The sequence below is a fragment of the Hyaena hyaena genome, unplaced genomic scaffold (assembly GCF_003009895.1).
Source record: "Hyaena hyaena isolate Hyena2069 unplaced genomic scaffold, ASM300989v1 scaffold_270, whole genome shotgun sequence".
In the NCBI taxonomy this organism is placed as follows: Eukaryota; Metazoa; Chordata; class Mammalia; order Carnivora; family Hyaenidae; genus Hyaena; species Hyaena hyaena.
In genome coordinates, this window is record NW_024080901.1 from 978,901 (window position 1) to 1,000,024 (window position 21,124).

The following is a 21,124-nucleotide window of genomic DNA, read 5'->3' on the forward strand; positions in this document are numbered from 1 at the left end:
TCTCTTCTATAAATAAATAAAAACATTTAAAAAAAATTTAAAAAAAAACCATTATAAAAAGCCATATATGAAAAATCGACAGTTAACATATAGAATACCCTAAGGACTCCACCAAGAAACTACTAAAACTGATCAATGAATTCAGTAAAGTGTCAGGACACAAATTTAATCAATAGAAATCTGTTGCATTTCCACACACTAGTAATAAAGTAGCAGAAAGAGAAATTAATAAAATACCTAGGAATATACCTAACCAAAGAAGTGGAAGACCCATAGTCTGAAAACTATAAAACACTGATAAAAGAAACTAATGATGATAACAAATGAAAAGAAAGTATATGCTCATGGGTTGAGAGAACTAATACTGTTAAAATGTCCACACTACCCAAACCAATTTGAAGATTTAGTACAATCCCTATCAAAACACCAATGATTTTTATAGATGTAGAACAAGTAATACTAAAATCTGTATGGAACCAGAAAAGATGCAGAACAGCTAAAGCAATCTTGAAAAAGAAGAACAAGGCTAGAGGTATAACAATCTCTGATTTCAAGAAATACTACAAAGTGGTAGTAATCAAAACAAAATGGCACTAGCATAAAAATAAACACATAGATCAATGGAAAAGAATAGAGAGTCCAGAAATAAACCCACATTTACATGGTGAACTAATCTAAAACAAAGAAAGCAAGAATATACAATGGGGAGAAGACAGTGTCTTTTACAACTAGTGCCAGGAAAACTGGATGGCTACATGCAAAAGATTAAAACTGGACCACTTTTTTAAACCAAAAACAAAAATAAACTCAAAATGGATTAAAGATCCAAGTGTGAGATCTGAAAACTGTAAAAATCCTAGAAGAAAATACAGGCAGTAATTTCTTTGACATTAGTCACAGAGATGTTTTTCTAGATATGATTCTTCAGGGAAGGGAAACAAAAACAAAATTAAACAATTGGGACTACACAAAAACTAAAACAAAAGCTTTACACAGTGAAGGAAACCATCGACAACATAAAAAAGCAACCTACTACCTGGGAGAAGATACCTGCAAATGATATACAATAAAAGGTTACTATACAAAATATATAAAGAAGTTATAGAACTCAACATGGAAAAAAATCAAACAATCCAATTAAAATGGACAGAAGGCATGAATAGACATTTTCCCAAAGACATACAGATGGCCAACAGACACATGAAAAGACACTCAACATCAGTAATCATCAGGGAAATCCAATTCAAAACCACAAGGAGATAATCACCTTATACTTGTCAGGGTAGCTTAAAAACAAAACAAAACAAAACAAAAACCCAAAAAATTAAAAAAAAAAAAAAACAAGTATTGGTGAAAATGTGGAGAAAAAGAAACCCTCATGCATTGCTGGTGTGAATGCAAATTGGTGCAGCCACTGTGCAAAACAGTAGAAGGTGTCTCAAAAATTAAAAATAGAATTACTATATGATCCCAGTAATGCCACTACTATCAAAGAAAATGGAAACACCAATTTGAAAAGACATATGCACCCCTATGCTTATCAGTGTTATCTAACAATAGCCAAGACAAGTGGTCATCCACAGATGAATGGATTAAAATGCCGTACATACACACAATGGATTATTATTCAGCCATTGAAAAGAATGAGATCTTGCCATATGCAACAACATAGATGGACCTGGAGGGTATATGCTAAGAAAATTAAGTCAGAGAAAGACAATACCGTATGATTTCACTCATGCATGGCATTTAAGGAACAAGATAAACTGAAAACAAAAGATAACCCACCCCCACACTTTTAAATACAGAAAAAAAACTGGTGGTTGCCAGAGGAGAGGTGGGGGGGGGGATAGATAATAGAGATTGGGAGTATACTTATCTTGATGAGCACTGAGTAATGTACAGAATTGCTGAACTATTATATTGTAACCTGAAACTAATACAATATTGTATATTAAGAAAAACATTCTGAAAAAAAACTTGTTTCCTACCTGTAGAGTTAGAAATGGAAAAAAAATGAGCAGCTCTGGTTAACAGCTGAATTACTTGTTTTAATATAGTGAGGTTTAAGATAAAAGTTTCTTTTTAATTCACTTCCAAACATGTCATGAGAGAAACATAAACAGATTTTTCTAAAAACCATGGAATCTGTTAGGTTTCCTTTTCCATTTGGAAAGCAGATTTGGATCAGAAAATGCAGAACCTTTAGATAATATAAGTTTAATGTAGTTTTATAGTGCTAATATAAAATGTCAAGGAGCCTCCTGAAAATGTAAAGAATTTCAAGAGTATAAGCTAATACTGTAAAATCTCCACCACAATGTAAAGATAGAAGTATGAAATAAACTACAATGTAAAAAAAACACAGGCATTCAACTTATATTTTCAGATCCAACTATATGCTATCAAAAACAAAAGCTATTTTAAAACTAAAGAAATACATAAGTTAAAGGTAAAGGGATGGAGAAATATACACCATGCAAACAAAAACCAAGACAAATCTGGAGTAACTACATTCATTTTGAACAAAGAAGGTTTACACACAGGAGATTATTAAGGATATAGAGAAACAAAGGGTTAATTCTCCAAAAAGCAAAAAACAAAAAAAAACCTGTGTACGCACCTAACAACAAATGTTCAAAATATATAAGGCAAAAATGAACAGATGTATAACATAATGGTTCAACAATTCTATACATTACTCAGTGCTTATCAAGATATATGTACTCTTAATCTCCATTATCTATTTCACCTGTTTCTCCCCTTCCCCCCCATCAACCTCTCCTCTGGCAACCACTAGTTTGTTCTCTGTATTTAAAAGTCAGGGGCGGGTGTCTCTTATTTTCAGTTTGTCTTGTTCCTTAAATGACACACAGGAGTGAAATCATAAGGAAAAACAGACATATCCATTATTATACTTGGAGACCCACAACCTTCTCAATAATTGATAAAACAAGTAGGCAGAAAATCAGATGACCCAAATAGCACCATCAAACAGCTTTACCTAATTGACACTCACAGACCAACACTTCATCCAAGAACAGTGGTATTGTTCTGCACATTAAGATTTTTGGCTTGGTGTCTTAAGGTAGTATACATTAGAATTAAGAGAGAACACCTTTAAAAAAATTATAAAAAATGCAAACATGAAATTTACAATCTTAACAATTTTTTAAACAGGAGACTTAAACTCACAACTCCAAGATCATGAGTTACATGATCCATCAGGTGAGCCAGGCACCCCTCAATCTTAACAATTTTTAAGTGTATAATTCAATAGTGTTAAGTATATTCACATGGTTGTGAAACAAATCTCCAGAACTTTATCTTACAAAACAGAAATTCTATACTCATTAAACAATTCCCCTCATCTTCTGATAACCACCATTTATATTCTTTCCTATAAATCTATTTCAGATACCTAATATAAGTGGAATCATACAGTACTTGTTTTTGTGATTGGCTTATTTCACTTTACATGTCTTCCAGATTCATCCATGTGATAGCATGTGACAGATTTCCTTCCTTTTAAGAACTGAGTAATATTCTACTCTATTGATCTATCACATTTTATCCACTCATACATCAATGACGTATGAGTTGCTTCCCCCTCTTAGCTACTGTGAACATGGGTGTGCAAATTCTTTCAATTCTTTTGGATATATACCCAGAAGTGGGATTGCTGGATCATAGGGTAGTTCTATTTTCAATTTTTGAGGAGCCACCCTACTGTTTTCCTCAGTGGCTCTACTATTTTACATTCCTACCAGCAGTGTACAAGGATTCCAATTTGTCCACATAATGGGCAACACTTATTTTTTTCTTTTTTTTATGGGAGCCATCCTAATGGGTATGAGATAATAACTCATTGTGGGTGTGACTTATATTTCTCTGATAGATAATATTGAGAATTTTTTTTTTTTAATTGTTGGTCATCTGTAGGAGATAACATCTTTTGACCTAGCTAGGAAGAACTCTGAACTCAAATGCGTTTGTTAGAGGTCTCAGAGGAGTCTTAACATCTGCAAAGTTAAGCATTTAAAATCTTGGGTAGTTTCTCTTGCTAGCAAATCTATGATACATTTTCTAACTTACTGAAACATATTCCATTACCATTTAAATCTTCAAAAGGAAAAACAGTACCTTTGAAAATGGTATATAGTTAACATAATAGGAATATAATATTATCCTCTGATGTTAAGTATAATATCCTGATGGTTGACAATGCTGTTACTGTCAGTTTTGTTTAGTTGTTATATCAATTGTAGACAGAGGGAAATTAAAGTCTCTAGCTATATTCATAGATGTGTCTGTCTTTTTAGATCAGTCTGTTTTTGTTTCACATATTTTGTAGCTCTGTTGTATGGTACGCACCCATTTAGGATTGCTACGTCTTCTTGGTAGACTCACCTACCATTGTATAGTGTCTCTCTTAGCCCTGATAGTTGTTTTGGTTCTTAAGCATATTTATTTATTTTTATTTATTTATTTAGAGAAAGAGAGAGAGAGAAAGAGAGAAAGCCTGCGAGTGGAGGAAGAGAGACAAAATCCCAAGCATGCTCCACACTGTCAGTACAGAGCCTGATGTGGGGCTTGAACCCACAAACCATGAGATCATGACTCAAACCAAAATCAGGAGTCAGACACTCAACAAACTGAGCCACAGAGGCACCTCTTATTTTTCTGATGATAACATAGTTAACTCCTGCTTTAATATTTGCATGGCGTATCTTTTTTCATCCTTTAACTTTCAACTTACATATATTATTATCTTTGAAGTCACTTTTTTGTAAACAGGACATAGTTGGGCTATGGTGTTTAATCCACTCTCTGCTGATCTTGGTCTTTTAACTGAAATAAATAGTGCACTTAAATTGAATATAGTTAATAATAGGCTCTTTCTTCTAGATCACTGATTCTTTCCTGTCTTCTTTATTTTGCTATTGAGCCCATCAAAGTTTTTGTTACTATAATTTTAGTTCTAAAATTTCCATTTCTTTCTTCTTTACATCAACTTTTTCTAAGTTTCATGTATGTTCATAATTGTTCATTAAAGAATTTTTATAATGGATGCTTTAAAATCTATCATTTATTTATTTTTTTAGTTTATTTATTTTTGAGAGGAAAAGAGAGAGCAGGGGAGGGGCAGAGAGAGAGGAAGAGAATCCCAAGCAGGCTCTGTACTGTCAGAGCAGACCCTGATGCAGGGCTTGAACCCACAGAGAGATCATGATGTGAGCCGAAATCAAGACTCAGACACTTAACCTACTGAGCCACCCAGGTGCCCCTGTCATAATTCTAATATCTATGCCATCTTGGTGTTGATTTCTCATTCAGTTTGAGATCTGTATCTTTCTTGATAAGTAATTTTTGTGCTTTAGTAGGCCTTCCTGGGCACTGCCTTTCAATGGATGCAGTGGGCTCCATACTGGAGCCTGATGTGGGTAATTCCACCAGGTGGACGTGGAAATTCAAGTTCTCTACTAGGCCACCATTGTTATTAGAGGTGGAGGGGCTCTATGTTACTGATAAGTAAGGGATGAGAGACTCCCCACTAGGCCTCCAGTGATACCACCTGTCCTGAAAAGGGAGAGAATATAGTACCTCATTATCCCCCAGGGACCAGGGTGCAGGTCCAGCTCTATATTTGACCCTGATTAGCCCAAGGTCACTATGACCTTAAAGTTACTTTTAGCCCTTATCTACCTTGAAGTCTGCTGCACTGACACCATTAAATGTATCCTTATTTAAAGCCTTCACTTCCCCTCAATTTCATGACATAACTCTCTCCAGATTTTTCTTCTTACCTATCAGATCCTTCAGAATTTATTCAAGAGAATGATTCTTCCCTGTCTCTCATTAACTCTCCAAATTCTGTCCTTACAGCCCGTTTTCTCATTCTATATTTCTACCTAAGCAATTTCACCCATTCTCATAATTAAACTACCATTTGCAAAATAAAGCCTCCTAACTATACGTCTCCAGGCCAGAACACAAATGACCTCCAGAGCCAAATATTCAACTGCTTATTGGCACTGTCCCTTCTGTTATTATCAAAGACATCTAAAAGGAAACTCATCTTGTCCTCCACCCAAATCTGTTCTGTTTTTGCATTCATTGCCTCACACGTAGTAACAAAATCATTTAGCAGTTCTCATTAGTCAGAAAGCTAGGAGTTATCTGCCATCCAATACTCTCCTTCTTAATATCCATTCAATCAGTTGTTAAGCAACTCTACCTCCTAAAAAACATTTTATTCTTCACTCCAAATAAAATGCCGTAATCAGGCTTCTTATAGCACCTTAAATCATCTCTCAACTACACAACCACAGTGAACATTCTTGCCAAAATGATCTGAAGGAAGCTCAATTATAATATCACTTCTCTGATCAAAACCTTTCACTCTTTAAAACAATGATTTCTTGGGGCACCTGAGTGGCTCAGTCAGTTAGGCGTCTGACTTCAGCTCAGGTCATGATCTCACGGTTGGTGGGTTCGAGGCTCTGTGCTGACAGCTAGCTCAGAGTCTGAAGAGTGTTTCAGATTTTGTATCCCCCTTTCTCTCTGGCCCTCCTCTGCTCATGCTGTCTCTCTCTCTCAGAAATTAAAAAAAATAAATAAATAAACAAACATTGAAACAATGATTTCTTGTCCCAAACTGTTGGCTGCAACCATGAATAGGCTATAATACCAATTCAGCAGCTTTCAACAACCAGTTCTTTAAAAAATACATTGTTTTATGAAATACATTTGAATAAACTAGAAAAATATATTTTTTAAGTTTATTTATTTTGAAAGCCTGACTTGGGGGCTTGAACTCATGAACAGTGAGATCATGACCTAAGATGAAATCAAGAGTCAATGCTTAACCGACTGAGCCACCCAGGTGCCCCGAATAAACTAGAAAATATTGGCAAGTGCTAGATATACTGATCGGTAAGTTCTATTTTGTTTCATATACACACTCATTTTATATCACAAACCAGTAAACACATACAAACTTAAACACAAAGAAACACTGCACACACATGTATAAGCATGTATATACTGGGTCATGATGTAAGCTCTTCCAGGAAAGCTTTTTGGTCCCTCATATTCCCTACCCATGAAGAGAATGAAACATTCATTTGCTGCTGTAGTCATACCATGTAAATGCTTCTGTCAAAGCTTTAATCCCATATTTCTGTTCCTTACAAGACCATAAACTTCTAACACAGTATGTGGCACACAGCTGGCAGTTGATGACATACCAAGTAAAATATCATACTTTTGTGCTTACACACAATTTATTACCTAATCTAGGGTAGTAACAATTTTTTAAAGGCCTGAGGCAGTATAACAATTAATACAATAATCTAGCATTAATGAACATGCTGTATATGCTAAGTATTTTCCTAGTGCTTGACATGTATTAATTTTCATACCCTTTAGATATTATTCTCATTTTTTTAAATGAGAAAACACACAAGTGGGGCATTAAATAATTTCCCAAATGTCACATAAGTCGTAGTGATGGAATTCAAAACTCAAAACAGTTTTGACTCTAGAAAACAAAAATATACATTACAGAATGTTAAAGATGTGCTAAAAGAAAGTAGAAAATTAACTTACTTCAAATAAAAGTCTATAATAACATCATTTAAAAATTCTCCTTCACTTAGACAGTGTAGGTCCTCATTAGTAACGGAGATGCCTCCCTTAGCTGGAGGTGGTGGATATACTATCAATCTGTAACAAAGTAAAACAAACAAAAAAACACAAGCAAATGAACATATATATGTGTGTGTGTGTGTGTGTGTGCGCGCATGTATAGAATTGAAACTTAATAAATCAGAAAAGAAATTTAAAAGCATTGCAAATGTAAATAAATACTCTCACTTTTCTACAGGGCCCATGAAGATGGTATGATTCTCTCCAGTTTCTTCCTCATCATCAAAAAACTGGAATTCTTGTTTGTTTTTAAGTTGTATTTTAGATTCAAGGGATACCTAGTAAAGGAAATGATCAGTTTACAAAGTCAATTGAGAAATGTTTCACTAAAAAAACAAACAAACAAAAAAACCCACCCAAGCACAAGGCAAGAATACTTTTCAATTAAAATTGAAGTGGTATCTTATCTAAGATCTCTATCATCCTTATTTAGATTATGTCTGTAAATCCAAAGAACAAATATAATGGTCTTTTCCTCTGAGAGTGGAGGCCTATCTAAGTTCAATGGCTAGGCAATCCATGGGACTGGGAGGAGAGGCTCAGGGATGGCAGTCCAACGAGCTTCAGTTCCCCAGAATAAAGAAGTCCTTAAAGAACCCTGCACTGAAATTTCAGTCTACTGCAGCTGCCTACGGCTCCAGTTGCTCTTTTCTTCCTCGTTAATAATCTCTTATAGCAAGTTTTACAAAAGAAGCAGAATGATCCCCCTTCCTTCTGTTCTCTTCCTCAACCCACTTACCATGTAAACAGCTCTTCTCTGGTGAGACCTTGCTCAACTTCACCAAGATTGTGCCTTGGATAGCCCTATTTCCAATCTGTAGTAGGTTGGAAGATTTTAAATATTTCTAATAAATTAAGTCAGTAAAATTCAGTTGCAGGATAAGGGGACAAATTTTTATTATTTAACACTATACTATGTGTTATGATAGTATACAGCCTTTGGTTCAGGTGGCTTCAGAATTACCTACTATATGATTAGTTATTCTAGAATGGGATATATATGTTGACAGTCACAGTCAAATGGTATGTATTCTTTGGTTCTCAAATGTTCAATCATGTGTGCGCATGGTACATATAAATGTACATCAAGGACCAAAATTCCTATATTTGTACTGAATCCAGTACATCACTGGGAATCACTAGCAAATTTAAGAGTAACGATTAATTTGAATGTAGCAGTATATGAACATGTATATTTAGACTGGGGTAAAAAGAAAGAAAGATAAAGGAAAAAGACAAGATGAAAAGATAATACAGTGTGGAGAGGAGCTAGAAATACTTCTGAGACCTGTACCAAGTACTATTTGTGTCCCAATTCACCTACCTACCACTAATGTTCTGACATAACATAGTTTATAAATCACATATAAAAGCAAGTAATTCTGAAATAGAATTAAAAAGATATAACTCCAAAATGGGCAGTATGATAGATAATGAAACACATTTCCCTTTAAAGCTACACATTACTAAAAAAAAAAAAAAATAAAAAATAAAGCTACACATTACTTTAAATTGCATTAAAAAACTAAAAAACATAATTACATTTTTAATTTTGTTTTCTTTTTGCCCACAATTTCCTTTGATGCTCTCTTCATAGGTTCTTGTACAAGCAACAAGTCTGCTATTGGCTTCTTCAAAAGGAATTTTCGCGAAAAAATTGGACACATTATTCTTTATACCAATGTCAGTAATGATACTTTCAAATACCAGATTTGCCTGAGGATCAAGGCCGTTTTGAAATATTAAAATTATGTATTGTTCTTCCAAATCTGAAAAAAAAAATGTAACTTTAAGTCTGAAAGAAAAAAATAGGTCGATATTAGAAAAAGAGTAACAACTAGTTATTTCCAAGGATATCACTAGAAATCCTCGTGCAAATGTTTAAAATACTGTTTGGTATACAGTGGACATGTAATAAATACTGAAATAAAGACCAATGACAGTGTCATCTAACAATGTCACCTAAAAGTTATTAAAAGGAACCAGGACACATGACCCTAGCAGCAAGCTTAAGAGCAGAGCTCTTCACGGATGTAACTAATTTACTTCATCTAATAGGATCCAAATATATTAAGTTTTAAATATATTTCAGTTAACATTTTTGTCAAACACAAATAAGTGCACAAAATGGCCAGGTGCACTATTAGTATCTCTAGAGAATTTAACTGCAAAAACCTACTATTCACTAATATATCAATTCTTATAGCTTTAATAGTAGCTATGATTTATTCATCATTAAGATGAAGCAGCAGTTACTGCTGAAAAGTATTTACCTTACAATTAGTCATCCTATGTCCTAACTCTTAGAGGTGAAGGGATACAAACTGGAAAATTACATCTATTATTGCAGAGAATGAAGACCCATTCTAAGAAGCTGCAAACTTCCTATTCAGGATGTTTCAAAGATTCCAGAATTATATGGCTGATTTAAATTTAGCACTCCTACCAGTGCATGAAATTCTTTTCATTTTACTCAGATTCTGGTTTTAAAATAAGGAATGTAGGGTTTGTTTTGTTTTGTTTTTTTTTTTGAGTTTTAACCCATTTTGAAAACCTAAATGGGTAAACCTGGGTTTTATCTTTAGAACTTCCTCTTTCTGTGGGCTTTTTTCCTCATTTATAAAATGGGAGAAGTAATATAGATCTTTCAAGATCACTGAAAGGATTGTAGATAATATACATCTAAGACATCTATTCAAGTGCTCTCACACTATATTATTATAATGTGTACCACAAAACTTACTTGTTAATTTATTTATCCCCTTGGAATCATTCCAAACTTTATCCTCCATATTCATTTGCAGTTGCATGCTCAGCTTTTGATAAACTGCTGGTATCGTCTGAAGAAATACGACTGGTAATTTTCGGACATTACACCATTCACATTTAGTTAGATCAGAGGTATTTAAAGTAATCCCTACAGGATCATTTTCTGGTTCTGGAGGAAAATAAATGGAAATAGAAAAGGAATCAATTCTTAAAATCATGAATGGAGGAAATACACTATTGAGAAACATGCCTTTTGCTAAGAAAACATGTAAAAACAAATTCACCTTCATGAATATCATTTAATATTTTATTCCTGTGAAGTGTTTTTATTGTAAACAAAGCTTTAGTGAGTAAAAAGACAAAAAATAGCTTACCTTCTAGCTGTATCTTGATAAAATCTAAACAAAACTAAAAAATAAGATAGATACATTAGTACCAATCATAAACTTAGGAAGATTTTGCTACAAATACCCTAAGTGACATATTGTTATTTGAGACTTAGACTATCGAAAGCAGAAAAACAAAGCCATCTACCATGTACTTAAATGTGAGATATCCTCCCTATTACAAATTATCCTTCAGAAAGGCAAGCCTTTTTATTCAAATACTTAGAACGTTTCTTCTATTGGTTTATTTCTTAGAACTTCAAAGAGACGTTGACAGAATATTACAATGAACACCTGAATACCCTTTACCTAGATTCACCAACTGTTAAAATTTTGCCACACCTATCCCCAGTCACTCTATGTACATATACTCCCTTTGGCTAAACCAGCATAAAGCAAGCAGAGGGCACCGTGACATTCCCTCCCCAAGTCCTCCAGCATATATCTCCCAAGAACAAGGACAGTCTCCTATACAACCAAAACAGCATTACCACACCAAAGAAAATCAAGATTAACTACATCCAACATATATTTCTTACTCCAATTTTCCCAACTGTTCCAAATTTTCCTTTTTTGTGTTTTAACTTCCCCAATCCATAATTCTGTCAAAGTTAAATTTGTCTCTTTTGTCTACCTTAGTCTAGACCAGAAATATGACACCCTCTGTTCCTCATGACATGACCTTTGAAGAATCCAGGCTAGGTTCTACAAAATATACAACATCTTGAACTTGTGTTTCCTCAACTTAAAATTCGGGCCATGCATTTCCAGCAAATATAGCACATAGGTAATGTCTTATACCTCCTACTACATCACACTGGAAGACACAGGATGTCAGGCTATCCGATTACTAATAACAAGCTTAATCACTTGGCAAAGGCAGTGTGTCAGGTCTTTCCACTGTAATGATATATTTTTCCCTCAGTAATTAAGTAATAATCTGTGGAGAGATGCTTGAAAGCTTATGAATATCTTGTTCCCTAATAACCTTTCTGCCAATAGTTTTAGCATCTACTGAAGATTTTGCCTCAGTTATTATTGGTAGTTATAAAAAGGTTATTTGCTAATCATTTTAACATGGAGACAACATACTAAGTTAATATATCCTCACTTAATACTCATTTCCTGTGTTATCATTAAGAGTATGAAAAAGGCAGACAAGAACTTAAAAATGCATTTAAAAATAAGTTGGAAGACACCTGGCTCAGGTGGTAGAGCATGCAACTCTTGATCTCAGGGTCATGAGTTCAAGCCCCACATTTGGGATGGAGCCTTCTTATAAATAAGTAAGTTGGAATGATATACAAAAGAATGAACAGATACATGAAAAGCAAGTTTATTAGTAAAATGTTCATGGCAGAATCTAGCTGGGAGTTTTATGAGCATTCACTGTAAAAGTATTTCAACTCTTCTGTTCAAAAGTTTTCACAATGTAGACGAGCTCCTGAATGGCTCAGTTGGTTAGGTATTGGACATTAGATTTTGGCACAGGTTACGATCTCATGGATAATGAGATCGAGCCCCACATAGGGCTCTGCACTGATGGTGTGAGGCCTGCTTGGGATAATTGTTCTCCTTCTCTCTCTTTTTCAAAATAAATTAACATTTTTAAAAACTAAATTAAAATTTTCACAATGAAGAAAAGGAAGCAAAGAAATATAAATTTAGTAACTATTACAACAATTACTAAGTCTAGAATGTCACTAAATATACCTTCTAAAGACTATGTAGGTAATATGATAAATGGGGGCACCAGGAATGCTTGCTTGTAGCTCAGGAAACATTCCAACATATATAGAAGCTGAAGTTACATACTTTAAAAAGTATGTAACATGACTCAAAAAGTGGCAATAAAGATGATAGAAAACACTAATGTAGAAGCATTTGAAAAAAATTGTTTTATGAGATATAAGAGTAGAAAGAAGCATATCTAAGTATCTGTCATTTAAAACTTGTATGTAACTAAATTACAAGTAGACACTGGGCTACTTCCCCATCATATCTATGAGTTTCTAAATTTAAGTAGCTGAAAACCTTGATTTTATATCTTCTCACTGGAAAAATGAGGGATTGTATTATATTTGGGTGTAAATGCTATTCCTAATAATGTAAGCCATTTTCCTGTACATTAAAAGTATTTACTTTCGAATAAAATTGTCACTTCTAAGGGTATCTGGCTGGCTCAGTTGGTAGAGCATATGACTCCTTATTCTCAGTGTTGTAGTTCAAGCCCCACAACAGGCATAGACAGATTACTTAAAATTAAGATAAAATAAAGATTTAAAGCTGGGGCATTTCTAGATAGTATCAATTCTTACACTGAATGAATTTAAAATAATTAAATTATCCAATACTAGTGAGCTTTGATAAAAAAATTATAATAAAACATGACTAATGACGACATGGAAGATAAATCACTTCACTATAAAATATAAAGCGATTATATTCAAGAAGAAAATGTCAAATTATCTTTAATACATTATCTGAAGAAATTACAGATTAATTATACTTCAGCAAAGAATGTTCTTTGGAAAAATCCCATGGTACAAGGAAAGTTAACACCACAGACCGCAAAATTCCACATTTTATTTTATTTTTTTAAAATGTTTTTTATTTATTTCTAGGAGAGAGAGAGAGAGAGAGACAGCATGAGCAGGGAAGGGCCAGAGAGAGAGTGAGTCACAGACTGAAACAGGCTCCAGGCTCTGAGCTGGCAGTCAGCACAGAGCCTGACGTGGGGCTCGAACCCACAAACTGCGAGATCATGACCTAAGTGAAAGTCGGACACTTAACCGACTAAGCCACCCAGGCGCCCCAAAATTCCACATTTTAAGCACAACTTTTTGGCTGAAATATCACTTAAGCATTTAAAGAAAAAACCTGTATGAACACATTTTATATTACATATACTGCCTTTTCTTTCTTAAAGTAAATCCATGAAGTTAGTTTTCTTCACTAGATCACATATAAACTAATCTATAACTTTCATATAAAAAACGTTCATTCTGATTTTAGTGTAATGTAGTTTTTTTTTAAAAAAAGTAATCTCTGTATCCCATGTGGGGCTCAAACTCACAACCCGGAGATCAAGAGTCCCACGCCCTACTGACTGAGCCAGCCAGGCCCCCTAATGAAGTTCTTGATAGCTAGCCTTGAGACCAAATATACAACTTTCAACCAAATGTCTAAATTGCCAGCAAAGCCTTAATTATCATATTGAAAAGTTCTGATTAACAGTGTTAATGTGGAAAAAAGCCAGAAAACATATAGGGTACCCCTGAGATTTTTTGAGCTATTTTGACTTAGAATGACACATTTGTTAACTGACAGAAACCAGGAAAGATAATGTGTACTATGAAGACTTGTAACAAAACACAAATTTCATAAATCAACCTTGACATATGTTTCAATGTTATTGGGTAATAATGGATAGTCTAGTCTATATTTAATTTGCTTTAAATATCTGGAGTACTTCTAGTTTTTAAATGGTGAGAAGCTGGAGTTTTTTATTAAAAAACAAACAAACAAACGTGGGGCACCTGGGTGACTCAGTCAGTTAAGCACTGACTCTTAATTTTGGATCAGGTCATGCTCTCACAGTTCCAGCCCAGCATTGGAATCTGTGCTGATAGTATGGAACCTGTTTGTGATTCTCTCCATCCCAATCTCTCTCTCTGCCCCTCCCCTGTTTGCATGCTCTCTCTCTCAAAATTAAAAATTAAAAAAAAAAATGTAGGTTTTATATACAGCTTTGCTCTGATAAGAAATCAAGTCCATATTTTATTTTCTCGTATATTAACCTACATATATTTTTTTCTTTTTGGTCATATTGTATCCTGAAACTATGAATCCTAAAAAATAAATAGCTATTACTTACTACAATTTAAATAGCAACAGTAAAATTACCTTTTAACTTTCCTTACGTGACATAATGTGTTTTCTTAAAGACAATGCTTTATGTATAAAGAACAGTAATAGGGGACTAGGTCTGAAAGAATTGATGGAAACAGACAGGTGGGGAAGCCAAGTTAAGTAATTATAAAATAAAAACTTACAAACTAAGTGTAATGCTATAGAAAGATTAATCTACCAATAATATACAGGATACATTAGAAAGAAGAAAAATGATGGTTAAGAAGGCTGGTTATATTATATTAAAATTTCAAATACAAAATACACATTTGAATTAAATCAGTAGCAGCAGAATAATAGGTATGACAAGTAAGATAAAGGAACTATATACAAAGACCTTTGGGCTTTGTGGACACTGAACTAGCCCAAAAGCACAGTGCCTCTTAGGTGGTGATTATATTCCAATAATCTATTTCCAGGAGTCTTAATGTTGCAAGACATTTTTCTACAGAGCCTAAAGCTTCTGGATTCTTCTTTCTTTCATTATCGTTCTTTAAAATTTTCTTTTCATGCACTGAGCTGGCATGAAAATAAATCAATAACATATTGGTTTTCTAACTCAGTGAGAATAAGTATCTTCCTATGATGGATATGTCACTACCTTGAACATTACATTATAAGTTTTTACCCACTGATTGTTACTGTATGGAGCTGTTTATAATGGTCTATATACTCCTAAAGCAATTTGAAATCTTGAAATAATTTTAATATTCTATTAAATATCTTAATTTATAAATTTAAAAATGTTATACATTAGCCTTAGCCATGGAATTTTGAGTCTTATAATTGTTACAGTAAAAACCTTAAGAATTACTTACAATTACAGGTTCTATTAATAGTCGGAAGAGTGTTCCCACTCGTATACTTCGACAGTTTAAAATGACACTGTCATAGCTTTGGCAGCTTAAAGATACAGGATCAACTAAAGTTTCTTGAGATGTCACTTTACGACGTTTTAGAGGTGTGGTGACAATAGAATTACCAAACTGAAAAAGAAAAAGAAATTTCACTTTATGAGCAACTAAAACAAGGCTGAAACTAAGTAGACATATGCAAAGAAGACCCAACAACAAATATAATTATCAAAGCATAAAAAACTGATTTTACTTCAACAGAGGATGCAAATGATTACGGATTTCATATAACACAAATCCCTCCTATTCTGTCCAGCTATACTTTACACCTAGTCATTACTTGAAATTCCAGTAATAGCACATCACTGAGAAATGGTACTTTGGGAATTTGACTACCTAGGTCCAAATCATAGCTATACCACCTTGTAATTATCTGATTTTTAAAACAATAATAAATCCTTAAGTTTTGATTTCCTAAACTATAAAATATGAAGAGTATCTATTCAAATGAGCTAAAGTATAAAAGCAGTTGAGCACTGGGCTTCATGCACAGTAAAATGCTGGATAAAAGTTAGCTAGTAATAGTGATGGTGGTTGTAATATTTGGATTAAACTAGAAATTCTTTAGAGATCAGATAATTTAGAGGAATGGTTATTTACACTACAGAAAGATTCTTTTTTAACATATTTTAAAATGTTAAAGTACCTCATTTGTTAAAATTTCAGTCACACCTGCAGATTAATCATAATATAAAATACTGTTTTAGAAGTATATAATTTAAAGGAAACTAAAGTTATGCTAAAAACTTCATTATAAGAATAAAACATGATTTTGATAGAAAGCAAGAAAAAAAATCCACTGCACAGAGATAGGCACTATTCTCCTACTGTTCTCCTAGAATCATTTCAACAATCTATGGAATAGGAAAAAATATGTATTAAAATATTATGTATGTATATATGTATCTATATCTCTACAATTATGCACACATACACGTTTATTTCTGAAAACTTATTTTTCAGGTTCATTAATAGATTAATCATGAATATTTTCCCAAATTATTAACAGAAATGTATTAAAGAGGTTAGCTTTTTTAGTTTCAGAGTTATTTCTTCAAATATAATGTTATTTAGTTTAATAATCAAACAGATAATTTAAGAGCAGCTCCAGTTGAATCCAAAGTGGAGAGACAGAATCTATAAGTACATGGTCCACATCCTCCCAGAGAGCCTCTAAAAGAACACTGAGGAACCCTTACTATTCACTGTGCCAGTCTGAAAACTTCATCCACAAACTTCATCATATGGAAATCCATTATTTATTTAACTGAACCCTCCTATGCTAGACATGTGAGTTCTTTCTGACCTTACCACATGACAATGCTATTCTCCCCCCAGCATTTTTGCAGCTAAATAAAGGTATAAAAAAAACTATTGTCAAATCACCCTCCAGCATAGTTATACCAATTTACACACCCAACATTCCATTTCTTCAACACTAACAAAATGAAAGACTATTATATACTTTAAAATTTTTCAACCATCTGACAGTTAACAAAATATATTCTAATTTCATTTTCAGTACTTCACTGCATTTTAAAAACTCTATTCATTTCCTTTACTTGTTTTTACATGGATTGCTTTTATTTCTTAATTTTTTAAGAAAAAAAAAACTATATAAAAGACCAACTCACACTTTGTCACACAGTTCAGTTTTCCCCCACTCACATTTACCCATCAAATTCAGTTTATGATATTTTGGTACACTGTTCTGTACTTTTCACTTACTAGTATGTATTCATCTCTTTACTGTTTTTGCTTAGGCTGAAATACTTAGAAAGGCAGTCCCAAGATTATGTTAAAACTATTAGTCTATATTTCTTCTATGATCATGATTCTTTGTTTTTCCATTTTAACAACCAGTATATGTTTCCATATTTTTATCTATACTGATAACAATTCCTGACATTTACACACATACATAATTTTTTAAGTTTATTTTGAGAAAGAGAGAGAGAGTGTTTGCATGCATATAAACACGAGAGGGGAGGAGAGAGAGGGAGAGAATCCCAAGCAGGCTCTGCACTGACAGTCCCCCAATGGAGGGCTCAATCTCACGAACCGTGAGATCATGACCAAGCCAAAATCAAGTGTAGGACATATGGGGCGCCTGGGGAGCTCAATTCAGTGAGCATCTGACTCCTGATAATCAACTTAGGTCATGATCTCAGGGTCATGGGATCAAGCCTCACATCAGCTCCGCACTCACCGAGGATTCCACTCCACCTGCTTGGGATTCTCTCTCTCTCCCTCTGCCCTTCCCTTCCATTTGTATACTCTCTCTCTTTAAATAAAATAAATAAGTAAAATAAAAAGAGTGAGACAGTTAACCAGCTGAGCCACCCAGGTGCCACACACACATGTAATTTTTTAACATACAAGTTTTTTATTTTTTAAAAAATAAAGCTTAAAAAACTTTATAAAAAAGAAAATATGCATATATTTCTGTGCCTTCATATTAGTAGGTAGCTACCAGAACCATAGAAATCATAAAAGCCACTGATATAGTTCTAATTTTCAGCCAATGGCTACATAATAATCTACATTATGGATACAGCATAAGTTTTTCAGCCATTTCCACATTAATTGACAATGATTATGTTTGCATCTATTTGTCAATAATCATGTTTATACATATGGTCTTACATACTCTTTTTCTGCAGGGAGGAGTTTCTTTTGAGACTGAGTCTAGAGAATGAATTTCCAGTCAGGCATTCAATACACATTCAAAAAATCTTAACAGATGTTTTTACACCGCTTTCCCCACTTGATCTTAGCCAAAAGCCTGAGAAGCGATACACTGCTTTCCCAAAAGGCTACAACAACTTTGTCTTCCATCTGCAAATTGGAAAAGTACGCTTTCCCTTGAATTCTAGTCAGCAGTCCATATTAACTGATTTTGTATTAATTCTGAGTGTTAACTTTATCTGAATTTTCTCTTTGTCTTTTCCTTTCTTTAGATTACAAAGTACAAACATTCCTTTCTAGATCTATTTATTGACATAATTTCTGTTATTTTTTGATACCTGAACATTTTGAAATTTTTATATATTACATATAAAATAAAACATAACAAAACAACAGTATCCTAGAATAATACACTCCAGTTAAAATGACATCTTCCTGTCCACTACATTATACAAAAGTATACTTGTTTATACTTATATTTCACTTGTAAGGTTGATTTTTTTTTCTTGTTGAATTTTTTACTCTTTAAGCTTTTAATAGAAACTTATTTTTATATGTTTTAATATTCTTTTAAATAATCTTGCAAGCGGTACGTTAAGCCCCACTTAATAAATAATGTGTCTTTTTCTCCCTATGACATTGTCAAATAACCCTCCAAAAAAAATTTTTATCCCAAAGGGGAGAGTTAATCTGAGTGAAGGTCAATAAATGTGAAAAGTACCTGGTCTTTCATTCTTGCTTTTCTTGGCAATGTAACTGTATTTAACTCTGAATCTGCTGGAATGCTTCTTAGTTCATGCTCTACTCTACAGATATTTTCGTTTAGTGCTGCTTCTACTTTTCCAGTGGATGGTGCTGGGGAAGAACATGCTGAATCAGCAGGTTGAGGAGATATGCTTTCTCTTCTGTTAGTCCTGTCATTGTCATCATCATCATCACTGGACAAAATGACTATAAAGAAAATGTTAAATACTTCAGGTATTTCATTTCTGTCAGTTAATGGGAAATATACCAAATTTGCTTTGGATCTCCTCTAGAACTAAGACTGATAAAAACAAATGAAGATATACTCCATTCTATCTGATTAAAAGTTAAATTTGAAAACAATTAAAAATAAAGAAAGAATAAGAACTGGCATCTTTTTTTATATAGACTATACAAATGTGAAATTATCCTATAGTCCATTACCATTACCCACACAAAATATGCACACAAGTTACAGCAAAATTTAACCATTTGTCATAGAGTTCAGAGTTCTAGAAAGTCTCAAGTATGAAGATAACCTGCATAGAAACTGTGCACAAAATAGTATGCATTATAAATGTGTGTGGAACTCCATGGGACCAAATAATTTTATTTCACATAGGAAATCACTAAAATCATAGTAGGTCCTTGGAAGAATGTGGACCAGTGTCAAATTGCTCAGTAAATTCTGTGGAGTAAATAAATGAATGTGGACATGAAAAGACATTAATGAAGGGAATTTGCGCTTATACCTTCTACGTGAGTAGAATGAGGATACTGGATCAAACCCACCTTTATATCGTAATTCCCACAAGCCACCCACAATGCACTTGAGTCAAATCCTAACCCTTTTATGGTTTATAAAGGTACATAATCTAGCCATTGCCTCCTTCTCCAACTTTCTCATACTGCTCCATTTTTCCCTCTTTATGTTCCAAGTACATCATCCATTTATTCTCTTCCTCAAACATCACAAGCTAGCTTTTGTCTGGATTGCAATTCCCTTAACACTTTGCATTTTGGTCATTAAATATTAGCCTTTTGATTCATTACCCAATCTAAGGAAACAAGTACTTGGCTTATTCACAACAACTGATAGAAATTTTTCTGCTGTTTTTTGTTATAGATGTTTACTTGCTCTCTCCCCACTACGTATAAATTATTAGAGAATAGGATCACTGCTTTGTTCACTTCTATATTCCCATAGTCTAAAACTGCCTGGTGAAGAGAAAACAATTCAAAAATCATGTGCTGCAAGAACACATAAACTTGCAGAAGCAATTCTTTTTTAGAATCCCACATGCAAATGTGTACATACTATACGTGCCCCAGAGAGGCATCATTCCCATCACCACTCCACCTGTCTTTTTTATTTTGCTGTCTAGTTTTGGAAGCAAATGCTAAAGATGGATTTTTTTCAGAACTGTTATTTTATTAACAGAAAATCTAACGGGCCAGATTAGAAGATCTAAGTACATTTATACATATCTGAAAGTTAGGGTTTTGTAACTTACTATTTGCCTCTCTGTGAAATTAGGGACAAAAATGGTCCTTATTTCAAAGGACCTGTTATGAGACCAAATAATTTAATACGTCAAAGCTATAAGCTTTAAAAAACATTCACGAATTGCTTTATTTATGAAAAACCATACACAAATATATATTATATATTAATATAAATATTAAAAGGGAATCCTACTGTTCTTTGACAATTATTTGTATTGTGCTTTAGGAACATTAAAACATCTATATCTACTTTAAAAGCCCCAAAGCTGCAACAGATAGAACTGTACTACATACCTCTCATTTTATTAACTTAAATGTGGATTGTGCTCAATGTCACCATAATTCGAAAGCAAATGAGAAGTGTGCATAGACACCATATATTTAAAAAGCTTGTTCTCATAGCTGATTTCATTCTGTATATAGAATTAATTCTACGTAATATAGAAGATTCTGCAGAGGGTCTATGATGGACTGAAATGTGTCCCCTCAAAATTC

At 33.5% G+C, this 21,124-nt stretch overlaps 1 protein-coding gene across 6 annotated transcripts in view; it reads right to left on the reverse strand.

The window, feature by feature from the left end:
• Positions 1–21,124, reverse strand: part of SENP6 (SUMO specific peptidase 6) — a 111,894-nt gene that overhangs the window by 20,206 nt on the left and 70,564 nt on the right. For 4 of the 6 annotated variants that reach the window (XM_039245781.1, XM_039245780.1, XM_039245779.1 and 1 more), the window contains 7 exons: positions 19,101–19,330; positions 15,596–15,763; positions 10,854–10,887; positions 10,454–10,648; positions 9,253–9,479; positions 7,879–7,988; positions 7,612–7,728 (listed from right to left, as the gene is read on the reverse strand). In XM_039245781.1, the coding sequence (XP_039101712.1) occupies positions 7,612–7,728; positions 7,879–7,988; positions 9,253–9,479; positions 10,454–10,648; positions 10,854–10,887; positions 15,596–15,763; positions 19,101–19,330 (1,081 nt within the window). Of the gene's footprint in view, positions 1–7,607; positions 7,729–7,878; positions 7,989–9,252; positions 9,480–10,453; positions 10,649–10,853; positions 10,888–15,595; positions 15,764–19,100; positions 19,331–21,124 lie in introns of those variants that run through there. The other 2 variants (XM_039245784.1, XM_039245783.1) reach the window with 2 other exon arrangements.